This window comes from Tupaia chinensis, unplaced genomic scaffold, assembly GCF_000334495.1.
Source record: "Tupaia chinensis unplaced genomic scaffold, TupChi_1.0 Scaffold000394_1, whole genome shotgun sequence".
NCBI lineage: Eukaryota > Metazoa > Chordata > Mammalia > Scandentia > Tupaiidae > Tupaia > Tupaia belangeri.
This window is the reverse complement of record NW_006159896.1, coordinates 1,248,779-1,267,741: the sequence shown is the minus strand read 5'-3', so window position 1 is coordinate 1,267,741 and position 18,963 is coordinate 1,248,779. Positions and strand designations below refer to the sequence as shown.

Here is an 18,963-nt window from a genome sequence, read left to right as displayed (position 1 = left end):
GAGAATGTTGGAGGGTTCAGAGGACAATTTAGCCGTGTCCATAAGGTAGGGAAAATGATGGGTAAGGAAGGATTTGCAAACAGGATGCATAAGATTGCTAGAAATCTCAGAGCAACAGCTGGGTTCCTGCTGCCAGTCCTGGCACTCTCTAGAAGGGTGAATGGCAGAGTGAGGTTTAGGTGATCAGGGGAGGAAACACCTAGGGGGACCTTGGCCTCAGGCCTTGGGCTGACAGGCCCTACTGTCCCATGTCCCCAGGATCTTTATGTCGCTGAAGCTTTATCCACTCTGGAATCATGGAGGAGCCGCTACAACCAAGTTGTGAAGGACAAGGGGGACCTTGAGTTGGAAATTATCGTCCTGAATGAGTATGTCCTTGTGTTCGGAGAGGGAGCATGGGCTGACTGAGGCACGTGGGTGTGTGGGTGGAAGGAGCCTGGCGACTTGAGGCCGGTCATGAGACCCATGTGGCTGCCATGGGCCAAAATGCAGGCACCCCTGAGCCAGGCTTTTGGTTGGATCTAGGATGCTGGCTCTGCCCCTGTGTGGGGTCCCACCCCACTGCCAGGCAATGTAGAGGGCCCAGACTTATCTGGCCACGGAGCCCTGGGCCCGAGCCTGGCCCCAGTCTACACAGCATGGGAATTGGGCATACCGGTATTCTTATACTTTTCTTTGGGGACCAGTGCAGCTGGTGATCCTTGTTTCTTCTCTCTGTCTGCTCAGGGATGGCATTTAGCTGTGCCAGGACCACCAGTAGTCAGTGGTGTGGATGGCAGTAGAAGGCCAACATGGCTTCACAGTGCAGGTGCCCAGGCCCAAACCTTCTAACTGCTGGTAAACTGTCAGCAGTCACCACTTGATCCCGCTCAGTGTCGGCCATTGTTTCATTTGAATATCTATTGAGCATCTGTCATGTACAAATTAGGCTGTTGCTGGCCTTGAGGGTCAGAGCAGTAAGAGGACCAGGGCACACTCTGCCCTGGTCCTCTAATAGAGGAGACGGGTGACCAGAGACATGGATGTCCTGGCTAAGGACGGGTCACAGAGGGAGCCAGCTTAACAAACATGCCTTGCGAATCTGCTGTGTGCCAGACCCTGAGCCAGTCGTTATCTGGGGAGTTCTCTGTCTGCTGGGAGAAAACGGATAGTAAAGGTAGAAGGATGCTAGGACAGCTGAGAAGGGTCAGGGAATAGATGTTCTGAGGAGAAGTTCGAACTGGGTTTTTAAGGGTAAGTAGGAGTTTGCATGATGTATTTGTTTGGGCCTAGTCAGTGCTCAGGATGTTTTTGCTGAATGGTAAGCTGTAATTGATTAATACCTAGAGCACATGCTGTGCAAAGGTATAGTGGGTCCACGGTCAAGGTAGACATATAGGGGGAACCAGCAGTTAGTGTAATGGCTATGTCGCTGGACTCCCACGTAGTCGACCGCGGTTCGCGTCCAGGACCCGGTGGCTTAGAATTCACGCCGGGCGCGTGTGCGTGCATGCCCAAGATCCCGAGAGGAGAATGGAGGAGAAGGGATTGCAGTGTGACCATCCCCCCTGGGGGAGTGATTTCTCATTTTCTGTCTCTATGTCTCTGTCTGTCTGGTGAGCGCACACGTGCCGGGGTCCAGCCTCGGCATGGGTGGGTTATCTCGACGGAGGCGGCGCTGGAAAGAAAGGAAGACTAAGGCCTCGATGCTTTTCATGCACATCCTTAGCCGGACACTCCCAGAGATCGCTCTCTGAGGAGTGACAACTGCTAGGAATCATCGTGCCTTTTTATTGAAAATGTGATACATGCAAGTAAATGGGTGAGGGGCAGTAAAAGATTTACTCTAAGGAACAGGGTATACAAAGCATGGAAGCAATAATTATAAAACATGCTGTTTGTCTTGTTAGCTCAGGCAAAGTCAATCACAGTTCTCAGGATGAGGAAGTCCATTTGTCTGCTGTATCTTCTTCTTAGATCTTGATTACTGGGAAGAGTCTTTTGAAGAGGGGGCTTGCAGGATGTTTGATAACTTTAGTCCCGGGCCAGGGCGATAACGTTGCTGGTTACAACGACCTAGATGGAAATCTTGTCTTGCTAAGTAAAGACACAGTTAATATATGGACTATCTATACATTACAACAATAGAGGGTGAGTCTATGATCTTATATGGGAAAGGAAGATGATCTTGTAGCTCAGGAGACAACACAGGATGTTTTATTAGCAGTTTTTCATAGTCAACAGCACATGGATGAGAAACTCTTTGTAGTTGAAAGCTACCTGTTGCTTTAGATAAGAACTCCCAGCTAAAATGGTTAATCTTTCTGTGGAGCCCTCAGCTTTGTTTATTCTGTTGTCCCATCCAGGCTTTTTCCTCTAATAAATCTGTGGGTTCCTGCATTTTGTTTGTTGAGTCTTGTCAATTAGTGAGTTCTTTTGTTTTATCTCTGAGTCTCTGTTATGTGGTGAATGTGCTGACTTTGCTAGTGTGAGTTAACTTTGGCCTGTAGCTTTAACAAGGGGTATGTAAGTAAAACTAACCTTAAACTAACTTAGTCTACATATGCTTCTAATGCTAATTTGGTTTATACTAACTTAATCTATATGTTAATTTTGGCTTAAAAACAGACAGGTGGGGGATCTTAAACTTCCTGGTCCTCCTGTCAGTCTTAGGGAACAACATTCCTACAAGATCACTAATTGGCTTTATTGCAATGGTTGGGGGTGATGTTTTACCCTTACACGTTACAGTAATAACAGTAAAACTCACGGCAGAGAAATTAAATACCGGCCAGTTCAAGGACACAAGGGAGAGCTCGTAAACTGGGCCTTGCCTCAGTTTCTTCCCAGTCCAGGCCTTGCCTTAGAATGGGAGGCAGCATCCTTACCAGCTTGTGTTGCCTGCATGGCCCCGTCACACACGCCCTATAGCAAAAACCTCTCAAAAAAAAAAAGATAGAGATGTAGGGGCCAGACAGTGGTGCAGAGGTCAAACTTGGCACTCGGTAAGGCTGGCCCACATGGAAAGGTTCCTGGTTTGCATCTGGGTACCTCTGAGTGGGGCACATTGCGTCCATGATCTGGGACTGACTGTAGCTTGGGTGATCGCCACATCGAGACCCCGTTGGGAGTGCTATCTCTCTGTTTCTCTCTTGCTTATGAGTGAGGAAGGGAGAGGAAGGAGGAGAGGCTGGTCGCAGTTTCCGGGGTGGGGATCTTTCTCCTCACTCACGCCTCTTCCCACAGCTGCTCATGAGGCCTATCCTCTACCGCAAGGGATAAAGCCCAGTGGCTATCTGCCCTGCCCGAGGGGAGTGCCTGGGCAGTGACCCTGGCTGCCAGCCTGGGAGTCTAGGGAAGGATTAGGAGGAATCTGTCCTAACTTTATGACCCAGTGGGCTGAGAGATGAGGGAGATGCCATGGGAAGCTGGGAAGAGGTCATGTCTTTGTCCTTGTCTTCAGGGAGTGTCTTGGCCTCATGAGAGGATCAGAAAGGACACCCACCCTAACTAGTCATTACTTACTATTAAACTGTAGGCAGCTTTCTAGAAGGGCGGTAGGAGACAAATCTCAGAGGATGCTCTAGGGGTGAAGGATTTGGCACTCAAATGTAGCACAGCAATGCCATGACGGGACAGAGTGGGAGCAGACAGTGGGGTGTGGTCCAGGTAGGGACGAGGCCCCACTTTGCATGAAGCCCCAAGCTCCTTAGAACCAGGGCAGTTGATCCTGTGTGTGTGCTCTCACTTGCATCCTTCCAGCCGGGTGACAGATCTTGTAAACCAGCAACAAACCTTGGAGGAGAAGATGCGGGAAGACCGGGACAGCCTAGTGGAGAGACTACACCGTCAGACTGCAGAGTATTCCGCGTTCAAGCTGGAGAACGAGAGGCTGAAGGTAGGCAGCGAGTGCTGGGCACTGGGCACTTGAGTAGAGGACAGGCAGAGTGGGCTTGGTTAGCACAGAGATGAGAAGAGGGTCTTCCGGGGGCCTAGGCAGCAGCACAATTAGGTGGGAGTGCTCTTGAGTAAGAAAGGCCTGGGTTCAAGTCCTAACTCTGCCTCTTCCTAGCTGTAGGACCTGGGTGAGACGTTTCACCTTCATGGCCACTCTTTCTTTAGCAAGAGAAAGTGAGGACCTTGGGAAAATGTGATGCTCGTGAAATGCTTATCCTGCCACACTCGGTCTGCGCATATGCCATGGCATCACTATCGTGTGTGACATTGGCTTTCCTGGGGATCTCTGGGCTCCTTCACAAATGTTACTTCTCACTGAAATCTTCAGTAATGTGGTGATTATTGCCATTTGAGATAAGAATAACAAACTGAGGTTTAGAGAGAGGTCAAGTTTCAGGCTGGATTTTGCCCCAGAGTGCTGGAGCCGGCGTCTGAGCCTGAGGCTGGCTCTGGGGCCCTAGCTCGTCACCTCTGCTGTACACCTTCCCAGCATGCCAGCGGCAAGTGGCAGACATTTCACACACATTTGAGCTTGGTTTTTATTGACATGGGCAGTGACATCTAGGTTTAGTTATTTTTTTTTTACTAATTTTGTTTTTTCATTATGGAGATTGATTTTAAAGAAGGCTAACAGATAGTGACTCTGATCAAACCTTATCAGGATCCTAGTGACCACTCTTGGTTATCAGCACGCCTGCAAAGCCAACTGCTATCCTGACTTCGGTCATCACAGATAGAGTTTGTGGTTTTGAACTTTTTCTTTTTGTTAAAGAATTATTTAATTTTATTTATTATTATTGTTACTATTTTCATTTGCCAAAGGGCACATGTGCTTTCCAGAGAGAGAGAGAAAGAAAGACAGAGAGAGGGAAACAGAAAGCAAGCTGCAGGTCAGGGATTCGAACCATGGTCAGCCATGCAGGAGTCCAGCACCTTAACCACCACACTACCTGCTCGCCCCTGTGGGTTTTGGACTTTTTAAATAATTAATTTAAATTTGACTAAAAATGGACAGTGAGAGAGAGGGGGAAAGTTGAGAAAGCAAGCCACCAGGCCCGGGACTCGAACTAGAGTTGTCCATGTGGGAGTCCAGCGCTCCTAAACACCACGCCAACTGCCGGCCCCTGGACTTTTTTTTTCAAATAATTATTTATGTAACTTTATTTGTTTGTTTGTTTGTTTATTATAATTTGACCAGAGAGGGACAGCGCAAGAGAGCGAGAGAGTGAGAGGGAAAATGAGAAAGCAAGCCGCCAGGTCCAGGACTCGAATTGTAGTCAGCCATGTGGGAGTCCAGCACCCTTAACCTACCATACCACCTGCCAACTCCAGTTTTTGAATTTTGAATTTTTATTTTTATTTTTTATGTCATTATTTGCCAGTTTAAGCATCATTTTAACTCATTTTTTTCATTTTCAGCATGTTTTATAGAAATCATTAGAATCCTTAAACTAATTCTTTTTTAAATTAAAAAAAGTTTTGTTAAATCACATATATCTTTACATGTATAACATTTCTTTTTCCAGCATGATTACCATGCATATCAGTCAAGACAAAGATACTACTATCCACATCATCATCAAATAGCTTTTCATTTTTTTTCTGATTCTTATTTTTTTATTATCATTTTTTTAAAAGCATTCAATCACTATACAGCATTTGGCTTGTAAAGAGAATTTACCTAACATGAAAACATTATTTTTCAATTTGATCAATACAGAAAGAGAAGCAAACACCCTCAACAGAGCTTCACACCTCTGTCCGAACCTTGCCAGCCAGCCAGGATCCTGGGTGCGCATGCTGGACATGTGCAGGCCAGAACCTGTGGTAGACATCCAGCTTCTCTTGGGCAGGGATGTACTGCCATGCCACGTAGCCCGTCCTGGTTTTGAGTTTATAGCTCGGTGTGTATAGCTGATGTGCTCTTGAGCCTGGCTTGTCTTCAAGCGTGTTTGCAGAGTCGCCCCTGCCCTGTGTAGCAGTTTATTCTCAGTGCTGTTGGGCGTGCTGTTACATGGACACTCGACAGTGTATTTATCCACCCTTGTGTCGGCTGCTGTTTGACTCGTCTCCATAGTGCTGCTGTGAATTTCTTGGCATATCTTTTGGTGCTTGTATTGGTGCGTTTGATTGACGAGATAACCTGAAGTAGGATCACCAGGTCATCAGGTGGTATGCGCTGGTCAGCATTGTAGATGTTACCAAAGAGTAAAGTTATAAAGTATTGGGTTATTGGAAAAGTCATGACATATTTTTGCATAGAAACATGTAGAAAAATATGTCATGACTTTTCTGATGATGTAATAGCTATGTAAGTTTGTACTCCAGTCAGCGATATGTTAGAGTTTAACTGTTTCTCCATGTCTCAGGACTGGCAAGTGGCATGGTGGTTAGAGGGGCTGGAATCCCTCATGGCCAACTATAGTTCGAGTCCCAGACCTGGTGGCTTGCTTTCTCTCTTCTCTCTCTTACTCTGTCTGATCAAATTGAAAAAGAATAATAATAATAACAAATAAATTAAAAAAAAAAAAAAACAGTACCTTCATGTCTCAGTACTAACACGTGGTATTAGCAGTCTTTTTTATTTTAGCCACTCTGATGGGAGTGCAGTAGTGTCTTATTATAGTGCAATTATTGGATAAACTAAGAACAACTTTCCAGTCTAAAAATTAGGGAATTGATTATAGCATGGTCCATCATATAGTAGAATGGCCATTCAAAATGTAGACATTATTTTCTTTCTTTCTTTTTTTTTTTTTTTTGAGAAGTGTTTTTTGCTATAGGGCATATCCACTCATCAGAAAGACAGAGAGAGACAGAGAGACAAAAAGTGAGAAATCCCCTGGGACCAGCAGTTAGTGTAATGGCTATGTCCCTGGACTCCCATGTAGTGGACCGCGTTTCAAGTTCCAGACCTGGCGGCTTAAACTCATGCCGGGCGCATGTGCATGCGTGCCTGCCCAAGATCCCAAGAGGAGAATGGAGGAGAAGGGATTGCAGCGTGACCATCCCCCCTGGGGGGTGATTTCTCGCTTTCTGTCTCTCTGTCTCTCTCTTTCTGGCGAGCGCACGCACCCTATAGCAAAAACCTCTTCAAAAAAAAAAAAAAAAAGTGAGAAATCCCTGCCCCCAGGGGGGATGGCCACACTGCAATCCCTTCTCCTCCATTCTCCTCTCGGGATCTTGGGCATGCACGTATACACGCACGCACACGCGCCCGGCATGAGTTAAAGCCACCAGATCCAGGACTCGAACCGCGGTCGACTTCATGGGAGTTTAGCGACATAGCCATTACACTAACTGCTGGTCCCAAGAATTATTTTATTTAACTTTATTTATTTATTTGAATTTGACCAGAGAGGGGGAGAGAGAAAGAAAATGAGAAAGCAAGCTGCCAGGTCTGTGACTCAAACTGCGGTTGGCCATGTGGAAGTCCAGTGCCCCTGATTACTGACATACATATTTGAGCATATATATATCCATTCATCTGTCCATTATCCTTTTTATTTTTAGGTTTGTTTTAGAGGGTACATGTACTCGCTTGAGGCTTGAGAGAGACAGACAGAGAAAGTGAGAAAGCACCCCCTTTGGGGGATGATCAAGCCACAGTCCCTTCCCTTTTCTTCCATCTCTCCCTCTTTTTGGAATTTTGTGCATGCACAGGTGCCTGGTGTGTTTCTCAGGACTCCAGACTGGGACTTGAACTGTATGGTCAGCTATGTGGGTTTTGCTATAGGGCGTGCTGACCAGAAAGAGACAGAGAGACAGAAAATCAGAAATTATGCCCCAGGAGGGACAGCCACACTGTAACACCTTCTCCTCTCAGGATCTTGGGCATGTACAGACATGCATCCAGCATGAGTTTAAGCCACCAGGTCCGGGACTTGAACCATGGTCGATATATGGGAATCCAGCGACATAGCCATTATGTCAACTGCTGGTCCCCTTTAAGTGACTACTTACTTCATTGTATTGAGGTGCCGGACCTGGTGGCTTAAACTCATACTATCCCATAGTATGAGTTATACTATCCCATCTAAAGTGAGTGAACATTTGGACTATAAGAGAGCATTTACTAACTGTTGAAAAAGTTCACAATGTATTAATTTAAACAGCATATTGCAGGACCAGCAGTTGGCATAATTGCTATGTTGCTGGACTCCCATGTAGTCGACTGCAGTTTGAGTCCCAGACCCGGTGGCTTAAACTCATGCTGGGCACGTGTGCATGTGTGCCCAAGATCCCGAGAGGAGACTGGAGAGAGAAGGGATTGTGAGTGGCCATCCCTCCTGGGGGGTGATTTCTTGCTTTCTGTCTGTCCTTCTAGCAAGCACATGTACTCTGTAGCAAAAACCTCTCAAAAAAAAAAAAAAAAAAAGCACATTACAGATTGTAGGCTAGCATGATGGTGTAGAGGTTATGATGACTGCATCTCACATGGCTGACTGTGTAGGTCAAGTCCTCGACGTGGTGGCTTGGGGTAAAAAAAGCAATTGAAAAGCACTATAATCTCATTCTTTTTGGAAAAATATTGGGTTGTTGAGAAAGTCATGGCGCATTTTTACATAGAAAGACATAGAAAAATATATCTCAACTTTCCCAACAACCTAATAAAAGGCTACCCGGTCATCAGTATATAGCCATATTCCAGGGCATTGAGCACAGCTATTGCATCCTGATCTTCTCTCCATTTTCTGTAGTGATTATGTCTTGCTTTTGACATAAAAACCCCCACAGAAGTCGTTTATTTGCGTTGCTATTCCCTCAGTTGGTCACATTAGGTGACTTACTCAGTAAGGGCCTTCCCTTTGGATGGTGCTTTCCTGTTGGTCACTCACGGGCCATCTCTTCCAGGCCAGCTTTGCCCCGATGGAGGACAAGCTCAATCAGGCACACCTTGAGGTCCAGCAGCTAAAGGCGTCGGTGAAGAACTACGAGGGGATGATTGACAACTATAAGAGTCAGGTAGGCCTCTTGTTGTCCTGGCCTTCTGTGCAGCACCCATCCCTCCTCTGTCAAACTGGGGGTCCTCCCCCCAGGCCTCTCCTGGGAAGGGTTGGGTATGGCAGGTGGTTTTCATGAGAACTAAGTTCTGCCCAAGATGGTCCATTGCACCATTGGTCCCTAGGTGATGAAGACCAGGCTGGAGGCTGATGAGGTGGCTGCCCAACTAGAACGCTGCGACAAAGAGAACAAGATCCTTAAAGATGAGATGAACAAAGAGATTGAGGCGGTACTGCTCCCCCTCCTCACTCCCTTCCCCTGCCCAATTAGAGTGTCACATTCTGTGACTGTGAGCCTGTCCCCTTTGTTGGCTACCTGATTTGAACAAAGATGAAGGGCTTTCTCCTTTTCCCTCCTGGTTTTCTTCTTTATCTTCTTCAATTTCCTTAAAGGAACAAAAGCTGTTTGGACTTCCAAATAGACTCATATGCACAGGTACGCTAGATCTTGGGCATGCCTTTTTTATTCCATGCAGTGTCTTCATTTTATTTTAGTTTTTGGTTTTGCTATAGGGCATGTGCTAGTCAGAGAGAGACAGAGAGGGAAATGAGAAATCACCCCCCAGGGGTGATGGCCATGCCACAATCTCTTCTCCTCTATTTCCTCTCGGGATTTTGGGCACATACTCACATGTGCCCAGCATGATTTTCAAACTGCTGGGTCTGGGACTCTTAACTGTGCTGTCAGCCATATGGGATCCAGCACCTTAACCTCCATACCACCTGCTGGCCCCAATGTCTTTATTTTTGCCAACTAAAATTTATATCTGCTATCCCTTTCCCAAAGAGCTTTATTTTTCTAGAGATGATTTGCCTAACAAAACATAAGGGATCATCTTAATGGCAGCCTTGGAGATGAGCTGAGTCTGGACCCTGCCACTGATTTGTTTCGTAACCTTGGGCCCTTACTGTCCCCAGTCTCCTTGTTACGTATAAGGATGGACTGAGACCAGAGGGCTCTTTCCTTTCCTTCTGGCTTCAAGATTGCCTTCTGAGGGGCTTGGGAGTTGGGTTAGACTTTTAGGTCCTGGCTTTTCACTTTTTACTGAGTGGCCTCAGGCAAATGCCTTTACTCCCTTGATCCTTAGTGTCCTTGCATGGGGACAACAGTACCTACTTTATAATTGTTATCTGAATTAAAAGAGCAACTGCAGACAGCCCTAGCACAGTTCCTGGCCCCAATACTTACTATGTGATTACCATTCTTAATTGACGACTAAAGTGGCAAGTCAGGCCCAAATGTGTCCCCTCCAAGAGCAGCTGGACACCTGCTCAGGTGCCTGCGAGGAGGGCGTGCCATACTGTGGAATCCTGAGTCTCTGAGACTCTGCCTGGCCCCGCCTGCAGCCGGGCCCTTCCCAGCAGTGGCTTTCTCCCCCTCTCCAGGCACGTCGACAGTTCCAGTCCCAGCTGGCTGACCTGCAGCAGCTGCCTGACATCCTCAAGATCACAGAGGCGAAGCTGGCCGAGTGCCAAGACCAGCTGCAGGGCTACGAGAGGAAGAACATCGACCTCACGGCCATCATCTCAGACCTGCGCAGCCGGGTAAGGGACTGGCAGAAAGGGTCCCACGACCTGGCCCGAGCAGGGGCTCGCTTACCGAGATGAGCTGCACGCCCCCCAAGGGAGGACCTCTTCCTTTTTTCTTGGCTGCCGCTTTCTGAAAGGAGTGCGCTATCATCAGTGCTGTGAAATAAAAGTCTGGTGTGCCAAATGCCTCGTGTGTGCACACAGTGATTGTAGCCATAGGAGCCGCCACGCGCTTGGAGTCCTTTGCCTTCCTCTGCCTGCCTCCACCCCGACGCCCCGCTGCCATCCTCCGCCCTCCCCAGACCTGAGACTCCGGGTGCCGCACCCTGGGCTTCCTTTCTTCCACCTTTCTCTGGCTTTAGCTGTCTGTCCTTCCTGAGCAGGTCACTGCCTGAGAGTCTGTCTTGAAAGAGCAGCAGGCAGGGCCTTTCTGCCAGAAGCAGTCCGCCTCTGGGTGGCTGGGAACTCGCCTGCCACCTGCATTACGTGCTACCCCTTTGCAGTGTGACCATGGGCAAGGTGCTCACCATCTCTTGACCTGCTTCCTGCGATAATAATACAAGGAGCTGCCGTGTTTCGAACACCTACTCTGGGCTCCAGCATTCCCTCATTTAATCCCCCAGGAACTTTGTGAGGTGTATTGATTATTTTCCCCACTATACAGAAAGCAGCCCAAGGCACAGTGGGGGGGAGTAATTTCCTAATGTCGCAGAGCTAGTATTTAGAGCCAGCTGAGTTCCAAGCCTGTGGATTAGCTGGTTCCCAAGCCCATGTTCTCAGTACTCTTAAATCTCCCACCTTCTCTATTGAACCTGAACACTCTGAAGCCCATCCAGCCCCTGATACCGAGGCTTCCGTGCAAAGCAGCCCTCTGGGTAAATTCTCAAACTTGCACTCATGGGAGAATTGATAGAGTTCCCATCGTCTTGCCTGTACTTGTCCCCAGTGAAGTGGGCATCGGTGGTATCAACTGATAAAGCTTCATGGTCTGTCGCATAAGCCAGTTAGGCTTGCCGTCTGCTTCTGCCTTCTCATGTCTGCCCCAGATCCACCGGGCCTCGGGGTGGCCTCTCCTGCTCAAGAAAGTGTCGTCATGGTTCTATTGCATTGAGCCTGGCTTCCCCGAGGGTGGGAAAGCCTTGTCTCTGGAGTCAGGCCTGACCTATCCCTGCTCTCCTCTCTCCTCCAGGTTGTGCATTGAGCCTTGGACGCCTGCTGAGAGCAGCGTGCCTCTTTCCTGGGTGTGGATGACAGGTCACAGGGAAAAGGGAGGGCTATTCCGGGAAGTTCTTTTATAAACCAGCCTGTGTTCCTGTCATTTTAGATCGAACATCAGGGGGACAAGCTGGAGATGGCGAGAGAGAAACAGCAGGCTTCCCAGAAGGAAAATAAACAGCTGAGTCTGAAGGTCGATGAACTGGAGAGGTTAGAGGCACTCGGTCCCATGTCTGTCCTCTTCCTAGGACCTGAGACTTTCTGCTGCTTAGCTGCTCCGTGCTTAGTGTCTGGAAGTGTTTGAGGGACTCAGGGCCCTGGAAGGGAATAGTCAGACCTCCAAGGAAAAGCTGCTTCCATTTCAGTGGTAAGCATTATGGGAGAGAGGAAGCTGGTCTTGCAGCCTGGGGGAGATGCTCATAGCATGTGATCTGGATGAGACAGCTTGTAGACACCACCTGTCACAAAGCACACTGGATCTGAGCAAACCAGCAGGGTCCAGTCTGAATGGGGCTGCCAGCGCCCCCTGGTAGGGAGCCTTTCCCCCTTCTGCCCTTCATTCCTGATCATCCTTCCTGTCCGTTTCCTGGTACTTATGGGCTGTTGGAGGCAGTCAGAGGTGATGAGTATATCATTAGAATTAGAAGCCCTGGCCTTCTCTGCAGAAGCTTTGGTCCCAGCTCTGCCACTTAACCTGCACTATGATTTTTTTCTTTTTTAACTTTTCTTTTTTTAAAGTTTATCTCTTCCATGAATAAGAGAAATGGAGAGAGATACACAGCCCCACCCCACAGGTCTTGATTGTATAATCCACCCCAGCCTTAGCCAGCCCTGGATCGTGGGCACAGACATGCTTGCTGTACACAGGGAAGTCTCTGGTCATGAATCCTGAACCTTCCCACATGGGTCAGCTTCTCAGTGTCCCATTTTACCCATGTCCTGTCCAGCCCTGCACTGTGATCTTGAACAAATCACGTGACTCCTATAGGCCTCAGTTTCCTCATCTTGAGAAAAAGACCAAGTCTGGGATGACACTCTAGGCCCTGGGGCTCTTGTGAGTCTCTGAGATAACCCTTGTAAAGAGCTTAGAGCTTTACCTAGGATAGAGAAATGCTCAGTATAGATGAGTAGATCCCATTAATTAGGTGGTAGTATCCCAGTTTTTTTTTTTGTTTGTTTGTTTGTTTTTTTTTGAGGTTTTGCTATAGGGCACATGTGCTCGCCAGAAAGACAGAGAGAGACAGAGATAGAAAGTGAGAAATCACCCCCCAGGGGGATGGCCATGCCACAATCCCTTCCCCTCCATTCTCCCCTTGGGACCTTGGGCACGCATGCACACGCGCCCAGCATGAGTTTAAGCCGCCAGTTCTAGGACTCGAACCACGGTCGACTACATGGGAGTCCAGTGACATAGCCATTACGCTAACTGCTGGTCCCAGTATCCCAGTTTTAAGTAAGATGACACTAAGCTCAGGGAGAGTGACATGACTCACTCAAGGTCACATAGCTGGTGCCTGGCCAAGTTGTGACTTAGACCTGTTCCTATCTTCCTCCAGAGCTTGTGTGAGCATGTGAGAAGGGGGCTAAAGCCATCTGGACCTGACCCCAGTCGTAGTTTCTGAGGCGAAGGGCTGAAGTCCCAGGAGGACTTCAGTACTCCGGAGGGCTAATTCAGCCTGCAGGGTGGTTGGAACCAGATAGCCTCCTCCTGGGCTTCTTGTTTGCCCTACTCTGCTGGCTTCGAACAAGCAGCTAGATTCAGCAGACTTACAGAGCTCCTTAAATTGGAAGGCATTCTGGAACTCCTCTGGGAACAGTGTGTGTCTATTGGCATCGCTGCCCCATGGCCGATCACATAAGATACTGAGTGGTCCAGTCGAAGGCCCTTTGGTGAGGGAGGCGGCAGTGAGCAGCACAAGGTGAGGGCGTGGGTTTGGGTGACTGACCCAGGCCAGCAACCTTGTCTTCTGAGGCTGAGTTTCTTCATTACCTAGTGGTGGATAACGGTGGCACCACCTTCCTACAGGCCGCTGTGCTCCCTGGAGAGAGACACATGCAGCACAACCCACGGTAGCCTCCTTGCTTTGTGCACTCTCGCCACTGCCTCGTACCAGCAGCTCCAGTCGCGCAGTTCCCGGGCCGCCTTGCTGTTCTGCAGAGTTCTTTGGTTAATTCCTGTGCCTCCTTGGAGATTCTTGGCACCAGGAGATCCCCAGACCAGGGGTGACCGACAGCCCCCTGGCGGGGTAGAACGTGACAGGTGGGGTTATGTGCCAGATCTGATTGAGTGCTTCCACCTAGGAAACTGGAGGCGACCAGCGCCCAGAATATCGAGTTCCTACAGGTGATTGCCAAGAGGGAGGAGGCAATCCACCAGTCCCAGCTGCGACTGGAGGAGAAAACCCGTGAATGTGGGTCCCTGGCGAGGCAGTTGGAGAGTGCCATTGAAGATGCCAGGAGGCAGGTTAGTCCCAATTCCATTACTGTCTAGCTCTGTGACCTTGGACAAATCATCAAGCCTCTCAGTCTATTTCCCCATCTAAAAAGGTGGTTAGTACTATTTGCCTTGGGAATTTATTGGCATGGCCAAGTGATTATTTATGGTAGGGGGCTCAGCACTTTATATGTGATGCCTGCTCATTACTTACCATCGTCTTGGGACTCAAGTTTACGACATCGTAAGTGATGACTTCTGGGGTGTGGGAGAGGGCAGGTAAAGTGTGTTGCAGAAATCATCCCCATTGCTGGCTCCAGAGAGCTGGAGTAGCCCAGCGTTCTCTTTGCCAGGTCCCCGTCAGGTAACCCAGCCCCACCATGTGCCTTTTATGCAGGTGGAGCAAACCAAGGAGCATGCCCTTTCCAAGGAGCGAGCCTCCCAGAACAAAATCCTGGACCTTGAGACCCAGCTGAGCAGAACCAAAACGGAACTCAGCCAGCTGCGGCGGAGCCGGGACGATGTGAGTTGGGCTGGAGGTCAACGGGCTGGAAGAAAGGAGAGCAGAATGGGAGTTTAGCTTCCTTGGGGCCTGCAGGGTGAGGGGTTATGTTGTCTTTTCTATTGTTAGTTTGTTACAGGGTGCATGCACTTGCTATAGAAAGACAGGGAGAAAGAAAAAGTGAGAAAGTACCCCCCAGGGGAAATGACCACGCCACAATTCTTTCTCCTCCATTTTCCTCAGGATTTTCATCTTGTGTGCCCATACACACTCAGTGTTTTTCTCAAGCTGCTGGGTCCAGGACTCGAATTGAGCATTCAGTCATGTGGGATCCTGCTGCCATAACCAATAACCACCTGCCTGGCCCTGTGTTGTTTTCATAAATATGATATGATTTTATTTGTTTTCCTATCCCTTAAGGATATCCTAATTAGGTCCTTTTCTCCTTTTAAGTTTATTTATTTATTTATTTATTTATTTATTTATTTATTTGAGAGGTTTTTGCTATAGGGTGCGTGCACTCGCCGGAAAGACAGAGAGAGACAGAGAGACAGAAAGCGAGAAATTACCCCCCAGGGGGATGGCCATGCCGCAATCCCTTCTCCTCCATTCTCCTCTTGGGATCTTGGGCATGCACGCACACGTACCCAGCGTGAGTTTAAGCCATCGGGTCTGGGATTCGAACCACAGTCGACTACATGGGAGTCTAGCAACAACATAGCCATTATACCAACTGCTGGTCCTAGAACCAGTGCCCTTAACCACCATGCCACTAGCCAGCCCTAAATAAAATTAAAAAAAAAAAAGATTTTTGCTGTAGGTATGTGTGCTTACCAGAGAGACAGAGAGAAATCACCCCCTGGGTGGGGTAGCCACACCACAATCCCTTCTTCTCCGTTTTCTTGGGATTTTGGGCACATACACACATGCACCTAGCATGAGTTTTAAGCCCCTGGGTCTGAGACTCAAACTGTGGTTGATTGTATGAAAGTTCAGTGATGTAACCATTATGCCATTTGTTGGTCTCCCCTCCTTTTTTTTTTGTTTTTAGAGGTTTTTGTCTTAGGGCGTGAGCACTCATGAGAGAGAGAGAGAGACAGTGAGAGGGAAGATGAGAAATACCCCCTCGGGATGGCCATGCCACAATCCTGTCTCCTCCTGGGATCTCAGGCTCTTGGGCATGCATACACATGTACCCAGCATGAGTTTGAAGCCACCAGGCTCAAGACTCGAACCAGGGTCGACCATGTGTGAATCCAGCAACGTAAACACTATGTCATATGCTGGTCCCAACCTTTTTTAAAAAAAACAACTATATTGGGGCCGGCAGTTGGTGTGGTGGTTAAGGGCGCTGGACTCCCCATGGCTGACCACGGTTTGAGTTATGGACCTGGTAGCTTGCTTTCTCACTTTCCCTCTTCCTCTCTCTCTCCCCCTCACTCTGTTCCTCTCTGATCAAATTAAAAAATATATACATAAATAAAAATAAAGTTAAATAAAATAATTCCTAAAAAACCCAGAATTATTAAAAAAAAAAAACTATATTAAGATATCATTTAGGGGGAACAGCAGGTATTGTGATGGTTAAGGCACTGGACACTCCCACATGGCTGACCACAGTTCAAGTCTCAGACCTGGCAGCTTGCTTTCTCATTCTCTCTCTTGCTATTACTCCTGTTCAAATAGAAGAATAATAATAAATGAATAAAGTTTTTTTAAAAATTATTTATTTGGGGTCAGCAGATGGTGTGGTTGTTAAGAGCACTGGACTCCCACCTGGCCGACATGGTTCAAGTCCCGGACCTGGTTGCTTGCTTTCTCATTTTCCCTCTCTCTCTCTCTCTTACTCTGTCTCTCTCTGGTGAAATTAAAATAAACAAATGTGGGCTGGTAGGTGGCATGGTAGTTAAGAGCATTGGACTCCCCCATGGTCGACCATGGTTCAAGTCCCAGACCTGGCGCTTGATTTCTCTCTCTCTTGCTCACTCATTCACTCTGTTCCTCTCTGGTCAAATTTAAATAAATAAATAAATAAAGTTTAAAAAAATTTTTAAATGGGACCAGCAGTAGGCATAATGGCTATGTCGCTGGACTCCCATGTAGTCGACCATGGTTTGAGTCCCGGACCCCGTGGCTTAAACTCACGCCGGGTGCATGTGCATGCATGCCCAAGATCCTGAGAGGAGAATGGAGGAGAAGGGATTGTGGCGTGGCCATCCCCCCTGGGGGGTGATTTCTCGCTTCCTGTCTCTCTGTCTCTGTCTGGTGAGCGCATGCGCCCTATAGCAAAAAAAGAACTCTCAAAAAAAACTAAAAATAAACAAATGAATAAATGAAGTTAATAAAATAATTCTTTAAGAAAAAAATACAAAAATTAGGGCCAGCAGGTGGCATGGTGGTTAAGGGTGCTGGACTCCCACATGGCTGACCGCGGTTCGAGTCTTGGACCTCATGGGTTGCCTTCTCAGTTTTTGTCTCTCTTACTCTTTCTCACTCTCTCCCTCTCTGGTCAAATTTAAGTAAATAATTAAATGATTATTTTTTAAAATACCAAAATTATTTATTTAATTTTATTTATTATTATTGTTTTTCATTTGACCAGAGAGAAGAAAAGTGAAAAGGCAAACTGCCATGTCTGGGACTTGATCCACAGTTGGGCCATGTAGGAGTCCAGTACCTTAACCATCATACTGCATGCTGGCTCCAGCTTAGAATTTTTTCAAAAATAGGGACCAGCAAATGACATAATTACATTCCTGGACTCCCACATAGTCGACTGTTGTTCAAGTCTTGGACCCAGTGACTTAAAACTCACCCAGGGGGCCAGCAGGTGGCATGGTGGTTAAGGGTGCTGGACTCCCACATGGCTGACCATGGTTCAAATCCCGTATCTGGTGGTTTGTTTTCTCACTTTCCTTCTCTCTCTCACTCTGTCCCTTTCTGATCAAATTAAAATAAATAAAGTCCCTATGTCTCAGAGGGTTTGCATTTCTGGACACTTCACACACTGGGTTCCTGTTCTGCTTCTCTTAGGCAGACCGCCGCTACCAGAGCCGGCTACAAGACCTGAAAGATCGCCTGGAGCAGTCGGAGAGCACCAACCGCAGTATGCAGAACTACGTCCAGTTCCTCAAGTCCTCGTACGCCAACGTGTTTGGGGACAGTCCCTACACCACCTACCTGACCAGCTCCCCCATCCGCTCCCGATCTCCTCCTGTCTGAAAGTGCCTATCTGGGGCCTGGAGCCCTGACTGATGCCCTGGGAGCTAAGGAGTTGCCAAGTCATAGCTGGGAAGCCTGTGGGTTTTCCTCTCTTCCAGCGACAAAGCGTGTTCAGGGTCTTGTCCATAGCTACTGGTCTTGGAAAAGTCCCTAAATCAGCAGAGTATGAAACAGGAAGGACTCGGTTCTCTTCTTCCTGATACAGTTGCCTGATAGAAGTTTTTTAGTTGCCTTGACAGGCCTTAAATTTCTTACCATGTTAGGGTACTAGGTTTTTAATTCTCAGTGACTTTGCTCCATCCTTCTTAAAAGAGTGTTTGGACTGGGCTTTCTCTTCCAGTTTCTTCTAGCCTCATCGTTTTTGGAATCTCTCTCTTGGGCTTTCTCTGACCTCCGCCAGCAGGAGCCCCCACCCTGGCAGGCCGTGAACATCTCCACTTGCTTTTTTTCTTATTTCAGTGGTGTGATGTTTTCCCAGGGCTCCCTTCCCAAGCCGCGTGGAAACCTCTGACACCTGAGATTTCTTGAGACACTTACCCCGAGTCACTTCAGTAGAGAGCCTTGAGGACTTGTGCCATTTGGCCTTTTACAAGTGGAACTCCAATCTCATTGATTTTCATTTTTCTTTGCCTGGTTTATATTTCTGGATTGCATTTATTCTTGAACTATCTCTGTGGTTTTACAAAGTACTTTTATAATCACTTATTTAAAGCTCCACTAGATGATTTCCTTTACCCACCTACCCCCATCCCTCTTCTAAAAAAGACTAAGTGAAAATGCTGCAGGAGAGCCATTAAAAGTTTTCAAGTTTCTGGTACTTGACACAGGAGGCTTTTGATTTCATTTCAGTCCAGAATGGTTCTTTCTCCTTGTGTTCTAGCACATTCTAATCATGAGGCGTGTGGAGGAGATGGACTTTGTAAGGCATCACTCGGTACTTCAGGGCAGACCACTGTAGCTGTCAGGAAGAAAATGGAGGATGTGTATATATTTTATTTTAAAATGTTAATTGGTTCTTGAATATGATTGGAGGCTATTTTTGTTCTCTTCACATTTTTTGTATTTAAAAGAAAAATGAACAACTTTTGTCATAGGGTGCTTGAGCTCGCAGGAGAGACAGA

At 47.5% G+C, this 18,963-nt stretch overlaps 1 protein-coding gene across 13 annotated transcripts in view; it reads left to right on the top strand.

Annotated features, from left to right (window-relative positions):
- The window catches only part of ODF2 (outer dense fiber of sperm tails 2), a 57,360-nt gene extending 38,556 nt beyond the window's left edge, over positions 1 to 18,804 (top strand). For 10 of the 13 annotated variants that reach the window (XM_006154000.3, XM_014589988.2, XM_014589987.2 and 7 more), the window contains 9 exons: positions 259 to 368; positions 3,742 to 3,877; positions 8,791 to 8,901; positions 9,065 to 9,169; positions 10,326 to 10,484; positions 11,794 to 11,894; positions 13,986 to 14,148; positions 14,516 to 14,641; positions 17,654 to 18,804. In XM_006154000.3, coding sequence (XP_006154062.2) covers positions 259 to 368; positions 3,742 to 3,877; positions 8,791 to 8,901; positions 9,065 to 9,169; positions 10,326 to 10,484; positions 11,794 to 11,894; positions 13,986 to 14,148; positions 14,516 to 14,641; positions 17,654 to 17,842 — 1,200 coding nt within the window. In that variant the 3' untranslated portion in view covers positions 17,843 to 18,804. Of the gene's footprint in view, positions 1 to 258; positions 369 to 3,741; positions 3,878 to 8,790; positions 8,902 to 9,064; positions 9,170 to 10,325; positions 10,656 to 11,793; positions 11,895 to 13,985; positions 14,149 to 14,515; positions 14,642 to 17,653 lie in introns of those variants that run through there. The other 3 variants (XM_027774021.1, XM_006154006.2, XM_006154009.3) reach the window with 2 other exon arrangements.
- The last annotated feature ends 159 nt before the right edge of the window (positions 18,805 to 18,963 follow it).